This window comes from Sinohyriopsis cumingii, chromosome 11, assembly GCF_028554795.1.
Source record: "Sinohyriopsis cumingii isolate HCF-2022 chromosome 11, ASM2855479v2, whole genome shotgun sequence".
Lineage (NCBI taxonomy): Eukaryota > Metazoa > Mollusca > Bivalvia > Unionida > Unionidae > Sinohyriopsis > Sinohyriopsis cumingii.
Window position 1 is genome coordinate 63,002,048 of NC_142971.1, and position 12,510 is coordinate 63,014,557.

Consider the following 12,510-nt stretch of genomic DNA (forward strand, 5'->3'; position numbering starts at 1 on the left):
GTGAGTAAATACGTACGTGGTACAGTGTCTTCTCAGTTTTGAGGCTTCTTGGAAGATGGTGTTCTAAGCACAGACAAACTCAGGAGAATTAATGAATCTCAGGCAGAGAAATATGATTTAAAGAGGTGTGTAAATAAATAAATGGCTAGCAAACTCTCATGATTTTTGTTTTTGATTTACAGACGTGACGGAGAGCGCTTTAGACCACTCTGCCACTTGGGGCCCCCACATATTTTGGTATTAGACTCTTATGAATTTTCTTTGTTGATTTACATACATTTAGTTCTATAAAGTTAATTTCTGTAATATAAAACATAATACTGGCAAGCTGTTGTATTAAACGAAGAGCACTTCAGTTTATGATGAGATCGATCTTCTTTTCTTTTAAAGATTTTTTCGCAGTCACTGCAAGATATTCTGATTACTTGAAGCAAATTCAACAAAATTTATTTTGTTTCTTAATTCTTGGGACATATGACCTAGGTGAAAAAAAGTTTCACTAAAGTTCTGGGGCAGAAAAAAAATTAAATATTGTATTGTGTCCCAATATATATATATATATATATATATATATATATATATATATATATATATATATATATACACACACACACAGTAAATATGGTTCACTTTTAATTTCATAACAAATTGTGTCAAATGAATTTTGTCTTTTGCTTTCATGTCTGAGATTCCAATTGTATTATAGATTTTAATGGGTGGTTATGTAAAATGTACACTTCAATAAATTCCCAACCATGAACATTTAATCCTTATAATTCCAAGTTTCTTCCTTTCTGTCTTCAAATCAGCAGATTTCATCAAAGATTGTTATGCAGCACTTTTTTTATTTTGTAAGCCTCTTCACATTACACCAGTCTAAAAAGCCCCATTCATCATTAACCTCTTCACATTACACCAGTCTAAAAAGCCCCATTCATCATTAACCTCTTCACATTGCACCAGAATAACAAGCTCCATGATATCATTAACCTTTCACATTGCACCAGACTAAAAAGCCTCATGCCATCATTAACCTCTTCACATTGCACCAGACTAACAAGCCCCATGTCATCATTAACCTCTTCACATTGCACCAGACTAAAAAGCCCCATGTCATCATTAACCTCTTCACATTGCACCAGACTAAAAAGCCCCATGTCATCATTACCCTCTTTACATTACACCAGAATAACAAGCTCCATATCATTAACCTTTCACATTGCACCAGGAAAAAAAGCTCCAAGCTATCATTGGCGTCTTCAAAGTGCACCAGAATAAATAGGCCCATGCTATCATTATCCTCTTCACATTGCACTGAAATGAAAAGCCCCATCCAATCATTAGCCTCTTCACATTGCATCAAAATAAATAGCCCCATCCTATCATTAGCCTCTTCAAAGTGCACCAGAATAAATAGGCCCATGCTATCATTATCCTCTTCACATTGCACCGAAATGGAAAGCCCCATCCAATCATTAGCCTCTTCAAAGTGCAACAGAATAAATAGGCCCATGCTATCATTATCCTCTTCACATTGCACCGAAATGAAAAGCCCCATCCTATCATTAGCCTCTTCACATTGTTTCAAAATAAACAGCCCCAAGCTATTGTAAGCCTCTTCACACTGCAGCAAAATAAATAGCCCCATGCTATGTTTGCCTCTTCACAGTGCACCAGAATGAATAGCCCCATGCTGTTGTTAACCTTGTGATTTTGCACTGGAATCAATAGCCCGATGCTATCATTAACCTCTTCACAGTGCACAGAATATGTTGCCCTATGCTAACCAAGGGCTGTCAATCCACTTTGTTCAAAACGTCTGTGGAACCAAGTGTATGACTGGCCTTGGGCTAGTTAAGATGCCCTAGACCATACAAAATAAAAATGCAAGAGTGGATGAGATTCATCATGATTCTTTTTATTGTAAAAATATATACAATATGTGTTTAGAATTCATTATTCTTGTTTTCAATACATTTCAACCTGTCCTCCACCAAATGAATCATGTCCATTTCAAGTGAGATCTGCTACTTTTATGTCAAATGACCATTCCTGTAAATAACCACTAACGGAAATACTATGCCTAAACCAACAAGCAGCAATTTATTATGATAGAGTTGCTTGTATAGCCTACCATATGCTTTGTTGGCTAGAGTTTGGTATTGGATGGTAGGATGGATTGTATGATTACATTGTTTGAACTTCTAATCAGACCTTTTATATGTGGCAGCAAATTCTGATCTAAAGTCATGCAGAAGGAGGTAGGTGGGAGGGCCAATTGTTGTTATATATATTGGTAAATTTTGCCCCATCATTTAACAGTATTTTTTCCAACTTTTGTCTACAAGCTTCTTACAACATAATAATAGCTATTATGTTGTAAGGGGCCTGTAGACAAAAGTTGGAAAAAATACTGTTAAATGATGGGGCAAAATTTACCAATATGTATATAATTCCTCATTAATACCATGTGGAACATTTACAGACAATCACTTAGCAGAAATCCCAGTCTGTTCATAGCATACAGAATTATTGTACAACAATTTCTCTGATTCCACTGGACAACAAATTTTTACAAAAGTCATGTTACTGAAATAAAATTAGTCAATTCTTATCAATTTTTATGTGCTGAACACGAATATGACAGTCAAATTGCAAAATTGGCTCTAGTTTTTTTGTAATCTGCAAGAAATTAATGTTTACATAACGAAATGCATTCCAATAGTAAAAGGTCAGCTGTAATAGCCTACCTATAAAAAATCAAGTCATTGACTACATCTTAGATTTCTTCGCCTGTCTCTTGTACAGCTGTTCGGGAGCATCTCTGAGGAGTGTCCAGCAGTAGTCAGCCAGCATTGTAGTGGACCATTTTCCCTGGTATCTTTGTTCCATTGTTGCGATATCTTGATGAAAACGTTCGCCGTGTTCATCACTAACAATACCACAGTTGCTAGGAAAGAAATCCAAATGGGAATGAAGGAAGTGAATCTTTAGAGACATATTGCAGCCAAGTTTCTTATACTTCATCAACATGTCTTCTACTAGTTCCTTATAGTTTTCTGCCCTAACATTTCCGAGGAAGTTTGTAGAAACTAGGCGAAAAGCATTCCATGCTTGTTTCGCGTCACCTTCCAGCAAGTTGTTGAACCGGTCATCTTTGAAAAGCTCTCGAATCTGAGGACCCACAAAAACTCCCTCTTTAATCTTTGCTTCGCTGAGTCGAGGGAATTTTTCATGCAGGTATCGGAATGCTGGCAAAGTCCGGTCAATGGCTTTCACGAAGTTCTTCATCAAACCTAGTTTGATGTGAAGGGGTGGTAGCAAGATTTTCTGAGCCTCAACCAGAGCTGGGTGTTGGATATTCTTCTCTCCAATGGCTACATTCTGCCTGTGAGTCCATTCCTTCCTCATGTAGTGCATTTCCCTTGCTCGGCTATCCCACTCGCATAAGAAACACATGTATTTTGTATATCCTTGCTGCAGTCCCATTAAAAGGGCAACTACCTTCAAATCACCACAGAGGTGCCAGCTGTACTTGTTATACTCAATGGAATTCAGTAGCTGCCTTAAGTTATCGTATGTCTCTTTCATGTGGACAGCATACGCTACTGGAATAGATGGAAGAATGTTTCCATTGTGCAAAAGCACAGCCTTGAGACTCAGTTTCGAAGAGTCCACAAATAGTCTCCATTCTTGTGGGTCATGAGTGATTTTTAAAGCATTCATGAGGCCCTCAATATCGGAACAGAATATCAGATTACTTTCCTTTCTGAAGAAAGGCTCCAATTGCTGGTGGCGCTTTTGATATGCAGTAATTGTGACATCTTCTTCTAGAAGATTCCATTGTTGGAGTCTTGATCCTAGCAATTCTGCCTTGTTCTTTGATAAGTCCAAATCACGAATCAGGTCATTTAGTTCTTCCTGTGTTATTCTGTGTGGGGTTGATGATGCACCACAGTGAAAATCTGGATCACTGCATGCTGATGGACCAGGAGAAGAACAGGTCGACTCACCTTTGTCTTCGTCAGATGAATCAAGAGAATATTCTGCTGGAGGTTCTGGAATAGGAAGTCCCTCACCATGTGGAACTGGTCTCAATGCAGACGGAATGTTTGGGTAGACTATTCTCGACTTCTTTCGCTTCGTTATTCCGCCGGAAAGAGGAGGAACCAAGCAGAAGTAACAGTCATTTAGGTGGTTGCTTGGCTCTCTCCACACCATTGGGACTGCAAACGGCATTGATGACCTTTTGCAATTCAACCACTGTGAAAGCTGTGTTGTACATGTAGCACAGCATATATGCGGAGCCCAAGGCTTGTCTTGGTCACCAACCTTGCATCCGAAGTAAAGATGATATGCCTTCTTCACTTGAGAATTGATACTTTTCTTCTGGTTGGCAAATGTCACTTCCCCACAAATATAGCAAAAATTGTCCGCGGTATTAACACACTTTCGAGGCATTACTGTTCTTTATTGTACGTAAATGGATAAAATAATAAGTTTTATGTAACAGTAGCTTGAACTGTCTCGCACAACGTCTAAAATATTTTAAATGCTGAACCTATCTGATTGGGCTTTATATAGTACACTGCTTACGTCAGCTTCAGCAGCCGCCTGGCATTAGTATAATAGGCCTACACATGTATAGTACACTGCTGACGTCAACTTACTTCAGCAGCCGCATGGCATTAGTATTGCATTACATCAGAAAATGATGCAATCAACTGTGGATGATGTGAGCATGATGGTATTATGCAATGTTACATCATTATTCCGGATGTTGCTGCAGTCCTACTGGAGAAATTTACACAGTGAAACATAGAAAATGAGGTATATGAATATCTTCAAAACGAGAGCCAATACAAATTTTTCACGGTTATATTTGTGTTCGGCACACCAAAATACTACAGATTAGGGCCTTTTCAAGTCAGTAATGATTTCACTGTTGACCAGTGTTCTCCTTTCTTTGAAAATTGCACTATGTTTAATGGCTGTTGTCTCATAAAAACAGGTGAGCAGCTGGGAATGTCATTTCCATATGACTTGTACAGATCCATTGAGCATTTCCAGTTGTATATATCCATTGAGTGTTTCCATATGTACCCACAGCATTTCCATATGCACATATCCAATGGGCATTTCTTATGTACATATCCATTTGCATCACACAACTCTGTACCAGAGATGGCATTAACTTTGTTCATGTCTTGCTGCATATTTACAACTAGGAAATGAACAAAAACTTGGAGCTTGTCCCTCTAGTTCATTGTTGGCAACATGGTCTTGTCTTCACAGCTGGGAGAGTGGTGGAATGCCCATCAAAGCCAGTCCATTTACCATAACTTGGTGGACACCTTTTAACAGGTAAATCCTGCCAAACATCTGTGGAAGCAAGTGAGCACGTGACTCCTTCAAAAAAAGATACGTTGGTACATATGTAAACACAAATAAGTTACAGCATTAAAACACAATGAGGTCATAACTATCTGCAACGAAGTCGCAGAAACAAACGCTGACAAAAACATTGGCATCTCTATGATGATTGGCCTAATGAAAAGAATGCTGAAAAATTCCCAACCATAACAGAACTCTAACATGCAACTTCCAATGTGAACATCTAAAATCAATCCAAAAGGTCCATAACTCGATCAAAAATAAAGCAGAGGAAGCAAAACTCTACAAGACATATCCTCATCTAAGACAAAGTGTTCACAACAAATCACATCAGGATCTGTTGATTTGGTGTTCACAACACATTGCATCAGGATCTGTTGATTTGGTTTCTCAGCTATGGTGGATACAAGCAATTTCCAAAGTCATGATATTAAATAGATTGACATGGCACATAACTATGTCAAAAAAGAAACAATCGTGTCAAAAATGAAATAAATGAGACAAAGTCAATAAAAGCTGCAGCTACATCAAATAGTTTTCACACCATATTGCATTAATATATAAAGAACTATTTTTGAGTTATGCTGGTTATAAGAAACTGTTTCTGTTTAAATCCAAAATCATAAAAAAGGGCTGTAAATCTGTACAAAATTGACTTAGAAATATGACAACTTATAAATGCACATGTTCACACATACAGCATTTCACCTGCTAAATGGCACAGAATTACTGTGATTTCATTTATTATCATGGTGGGTATAAAGTCTGATTTGAGAAAAATTCATACATGCCAACCCCTGGTGAGGAAAAAGTGTAATCCAAGTGGACAAAAAGAGTAATCCACATATAACATGATACAAATTCAATGAGCATAATTTATATGCACAAAATGAATTCTTTACCCCTCTGGACTCTTAACATCAATTATTGCTTCAAGTTTTCGTATATAACACTTTGAGCTTTAAAAAGCAACAGACTCTCACATTGCATTTCAAAATACTTTGTACCAGCTGAGACTATGAATGTTTTGCACACCAGCAGCACACTAAGTACTGGGTTATTACAAAGCCTAGATATAAATTCAGTTTTACTTTTGTTAACAATGCTGAAAAATCTCTCACAGTCAGCATTAGAATGTTAAAGAATCAATATTCCTTTCATAACCTGATAAAGAAAAGGAAATTTATATCTTCCAGTTATTGTGTCTTTTAGCTGGCAAATAAGATGAAAAAATCCACTCTTTCCCCATGAAGTACATTGTCAGGTAGTGCCAACTTGATACTTCAAGAGTTCTCCTAATTTATCAGCAGCCTTTCCTGTAGCATGATGCATCATATGACAGAGACAACCTGATATGTACACTGATAGAGACATTTTTCAAAATATAGAATGCAACTCCTTTTAATATGAATTCAAGCCATTACTGATGCATTATCAGCTGAAAACCCCATACAGTTCTGCCAACATATATTTATTCAAAGCATTATCACGCAAATAAAAAATTGTTTTCTCCAGTGGAATCTACTGTTAATTCTGGTAATGAAAGAAGAGCACACTGACTTTGCCTTTTTCATGGTCAAAGTCTCTTAAACAGACTGGGTACAACTTTTTGTCATCATAATCACTACTCCTGTCTGTTGCAATACTACATGGTCCAATTTTCATGGCTTCTTCAGTTTTAAGTGAAGTATCTTCTGCTAAGCACATAACAATATTCGATGATTTTGTTCTTGCACATGTGTATTTTCTGCAACTGTGGAATAAAGAAATATCCATTTGAACAAAGGACCAATGTAGTCTTCTACCACTAGGGGTAGTCCTTGTTCTTTTAAAATTCGTGTCCACAATTTAGTTCTGCTAAAAAAAAAAACATAGTACTGGAGTTAGGAAAACAAGCTAATTCAAGGGTTTTTCTTTTACCAACATGACCAATATTAAAATTCTTTCCACACAGTCTGCAAGGGGCATGAAGCTGCCCTAGAATGGAACACTGTAATGTAGTTCTCTGAATCAATTTTTCATCTTTTCTAATCCATCTGTGAAATTATTTGAAAAAAACATTTTTGTTCTAACACACACATCAACTAGAATAAATCCCACTTGACTGTTAGCACCAAATACCTACAGACTGGTTTTGTACCAGTTATCAATTTGAACAAATGAGCAACGATTACAAGTTAGAAAACCAGTCTGTTCTCTCCCAAGCTGCTATAAATAGAAACCGAGGTCAAAAGTTTGAAAGTAGAACCAGCATATTTCTTGGAAATAGGGCAGCTGCTATAAAAAGAACATAATACTGTTAGGAAAGTGCATGTAAGTCTACAGACAAGCATACTGTTATGTCGTAGTTACACAGAAGCCGTTCTTTTTTAGAATACATACGGTCTGTGGGATTAAGGGGATGCTAATAAAAATGAAAAAACAAATTATTAATTTTGTTGGGGGGGGGGTATACTGAAAATGCATAATCTGAATACATTTACACCTAAGGCGTAATTTAGTGGAAAAAAACCATAATGATTACGTCAAAAGCGTAATGGTTGGCATGTATGAAAATTACATTTTTTTTTTTACCTTACTGGTGAAATAGGGAATGAGTCCTATATTTCCCACTAATGGTTCATGTGAATTCAGTGTCAAACATTTGCTAAGCTATGCAGATAACAAAAAGCATGGATGGATGGTCAGATGTGTGTGGGGGTGGGGGTGAATGTGATTTGGATTTTTAACTAAGCCTTAACAATTTTTCAGTTAAAAATGCCTGTACTCCCATTTAGACCAAGATGTTGATCCCTACTGACTGTACTGTAGAGTATGTACTTATTCCAATAAAGTTATCTCTCATTTCCATAAGATGGTGCTACTAGAGAGCCCTGGATCAGATTTAATCATTTCTATTATCTGATATTTAACACAATCTATGTTGTGGTCAGATAGATCAAAATGCTTTGACTCTGGGGAATCTTTATCATTACAGATATCCCTCAAGTGCTCTTTCATTCTCACTTGGAATTCCCTTTTAGTCTCACCTACATATATTTCATGCAGGTGAGTAAATATATGAGTAAATATATGGCATTTTATGTGGTACAGTGTCTTCTCAGTTTTGAGGCTTCTCGGAGGATGGTGTTATAAGCACTGACAAACTCAGGAGAATTAATGAATCTCAGGCAGAGAAATATGATTTAAAGAGAGGTATAAATAAAGAAACGGCTAGCAAACTCTTATGAATATTTTTTTTGATTTACAGAAACTTAGTTCTATAAAGTTAATTTCTGTAATATAAAACATAATACTGCCATGCTGTTGTATTAAACGAAGAGCACTTCAGTTTATGATGAGATCGATCTTCTTTTCTTTTAAAGATTTTTCTGCAGTCACTGCAAGATATTCTGATTTCTTGACATGCTGTGCTAAAGATTAGCAATGTTTAAGTTTGGCACTGCAGTACACATATAATTTGCAATGCAATCTGAAGCTGGGGCAGTATTTTGAGGGTCATGATTTCCTCAGAAGAGTGGAATATTAAAAAAGCATGTCTATGGGGCCAAAATATCTTAGTTCGCATGAGAGGGAAAATAATAATAAATTAAGTTAAAAATGCCCTTACTCTCATTTAGATCAAGATGTTAATCCCTGTTTGTCAGTATCATGATTTGAGGAGACTATTGCTTGTCAGTATTAACACACCCATGAGTTAGGGTCTATTGCTTGTCAGTATCAACACATCCATGATCTGGAGGTCTATTGCTTTTGAGTATCAACATACTCAAGATTTGGGGAGTCTAGTGCTTGTCAGTATCAACACAACCATGAGTTGGGGAGTCTATAGCTTGTCAGTATCAACACACTCGTGATTTGGGGAGTCTACTGCTTGTCAGTATCAACACTCCCATGAGTTAGAGGTCTATTGCTTGTCAGTAACAACAAATCCATGATTCGGGGAGTCTATTGTTTGTAATTATCAACACAACTATGAATTAGGGGTCTACTGCTTGTCAGTATCAACACATCCACAATTTGGAGGTCTATCCTTGTCAGCATCAACATACCCATGATTTGGGGAGTCTATTGCTTGTCAGTATCAACAACTCATGACATGTGGTCTACTGTATATATTAACATACCCATGATTAGGAGGTCTACTGGTTCTCAGTATCAACACACCCATGACTTAAGGATCTATTGCTTGTCAGTATCAACACATCCATGATTTGGGGAGTCTATTGCTTATCAGTTTCAACACACCCATGCATTAAGGGTCTACTGCTCGTCAGCATCAACACACCCATGAATTAGGATCTACTGCTTGTATCAACACACCCATGATTTGGAGGTCTATTGCTTATCAGTATAAACACACCCATGGGTTAGGGGTCTACTGCTTATCAGTATAAACATACCCATGTGTTAGGGGTCTATTGCTTGTCAGTATCAACATACCATGAGTTAGGGGTCTATTGCTTGTCAGTATCAACATACCATGAGTTAGGGGTCTATTGCTTGTCAGTATCAACACATCCATGATTTGGGGAGTCTATTGCTTATCAGTTTCAACACACCCATGCATTAAGGGTCTACTGCTTGTCCGCATCAACACACCCATGAATTAGGATCTACTGCTTGTATCAACACACCCATGATTTGGAGGTCTATTGCTTATCAGTATAAACACACCCATGGGTTAGGGGTCTACTGCTTGTCAGTATCAGCATACCCATGATTTGGGGGTTATTGCTTACCAAGGGCTTTCATGCAGCCCGCCAAGGGTTTTCATGTGGCCTAGGAACAAGTCATCATTCGCACTGACTCTGTTTATGTTACTCTGTTTATCAAAAAAATGTGCTTCTTTTGAAGTTTAAGTTTTCAAATATTAACAACATATTAACAACTGAAAATTAATTAGATGTTATTTAGAAAAACCTTTTGTTTTTGCTATTTCAAATATTATTTTACTTAATGAACTATGCAGCCCGCGACAAGGTGTAAATTTGTGTATGCAGCACTTGCACTGGAAAGTTTGCCCACCTCTGGTATAAACACACCCATGAATTGGAGGTCTATTGTTTGTCAGTATCAATATACCCATGAATTGGAGGTCTATTGCTTGTCAGTATAAACACACCCATGAATTGGAGGTCTATTGCTTGTCAGTATCAACATACCCATGAATTGGAGGTCTATTGCTTGTTAGTATCAACACACCCATGAGTTTGGGATCTACAGCCTATCAGTATCAACACACCCATGAGTTTGGGGTCTACAGCCTATCAGTATCAACACACCCATGAGTTTGGGGTATACAGCCTATCAGTATCAACACACCCATGAGTTTGGGGTCTAGAGTTTGTCATTATCAATTCATTCATGAGTTTGGGGTCTACTGCTTGTCGGTATCAACACACCCATGAGTTAAGGATCTGTTGCTTGTCAGTATCAAAATATCGATGAGTTTGCAGGTCTACTCCTGGTGTTTTGGCAATGAAGGGTGCAGATTTCTATTCCAGTGCCTCAATAAAACACAATTACAAAGCATAATAGAAACAGAGATCACCCACACACCATGAGAGGAAGGGTAATGTTAACTAGGAACTGCTGAGACTGCTGAGAACAAATGCTTGGAAAACTATTGAGAGCTTAATATTTCACTACGAAAATATGTACTGAGGGAATGAACCATGAAAATACAGAAACCCATATTAGTTTTCACAATGCATAATTTAATGTAAGCCAAAGGCACAATTTTGAAAGCGAGATTTTGCAGATAGCAAATGGCTTCCTAAAAAGATTTGGACTACAGCACATGCACCAGGGACTTGGGCAGCAGACTGGGTCTGTCTTATATGCTGTATTCTTTCCAAAACTCTCCATGGAGGTTCATCTGTGGGAGGATGAATTCTTATTATCTGGACAAGAGTAATTTGATCCACAAATACTGAAAAGATACTTGTATTTAGGCTTGAAAGATACTTTAACTGAAATTTTTACATGGGTATTGACCCTGCGATGTACTTGAGATGATCAATTCATCAGGTGTATGCTTCAACCATGTTTGGGAGTAAACTATTCAGGCTATACACAAGATGCACCAAAGACAAACACAAAAAAGACATAATGGCTCAATGATTCAGTAATAACAACTTTAATAATTATCAATTTTTTAAGGGGGTTAATGTCTTTCAAAACTAAGCAAAAAGTAACGACAATATATTTATTTCTTCATGAAGGCAATGAACTATGCCAAATTATTAAATTAGTCTTCTTTATTTTGCCACTGGAGCTATGCAGAACTTAAAAATATGTGAAATTTCAGAAGCCATGCCAAGACATGAAACGTCTGAATTTATGCTATAATGAAGTGCATTACTGCCAGGTTTCACTGTCCATATTCACCTGAATTTATATTATAATAAAGTGTTTTACTGCCAAGTTTCAATGTCTGTATTCACCTATTCTTAAGTCTATTAAAACAACAGAGGGCTGAACTGTATACTCACTCCTAATACATGGATCCTGCTGTAGTAAGAACTAACAAGGCGACTTAGGCTCATCAGCATATTGCAAATCTGAAAGCAGAAAGATTTGGTTGCCTAATGTAATACATCATTTTAGGAGACCAAGAAGGTGTAGGAAAAATACTACAATGAGAAATCAGATACTGTAAATTAAAATTATTTAGCAATATTTCATTTTTGCAATGTCTGTTTTACGTATTTGCTGGAAAAATGTGCTTTCCTGATTGTGCCAAATTGTACAAATATATGTTGATATTAGCACAAATACATATTCTGAAACTCAGTCATCTCCGTAAGTCTACAAAAAATCTATCCTTATCAGCATCTTGTGATTAACAATGAACTATCTTTGAAGATTGCTTGTGCATTTTCATTAGCAGTTACAGTAAACATACCATGTGGTAAGAACATCTATGTTCCTAGAACATATTTCTAGTTATTTTTCCTTCTAATTCTCATCTCCAAATATAAAACTGAAGACAAATATTAACTTGCATTATGTTCAGTACAATTGCAGTACAGTCCTATCCGTTTATGTCGACATCCTCAGGCCAGAGGAAATATTGTTGACATAGGCGGATGTCGAGATAAATGTTGGAGG

General features: G+C 36.9%; 1 protein-coding gene across 4 annotated transcripts in view; it reads right to left on the reverse strand.

Annotated features, from left to right (window-relative positions):
- Window positions 1–3,854: 3,854 nt before the first annotated feature.
- LOC149788565 (DALR anticodon-binding domain-containing protein 3-like) overlaps window positions 3,855–12,510 on the reverse strand; it is a 42,530-nt gene continuing 33,874 nt past the window's right edge. For 2 of the 4 annotated variants that reach the window (XM_089974607.1, XM_089974606.1), the window contains 2 exons: window positions 11,892–11,960; window positions 3,855–5,409 (listed from right to left, as the gene is read on the reverse strand). In XM_089974607.1, the coding sequence (XP_089830733.1) occupies window positions 5,290–5,409; window positions 11,892–11,960 (189 nt within the window). In that variant the 3' untranslated portion in view covers window positions 3,855–5,289. The remainder of the gene's footprint in view (window positions 5,410–11,891; window positions 11,961–12,510) is intronic. The other 2 variants (XM_089974608.1, XM_089974605.1) reach the window with 2 other exon arrangements.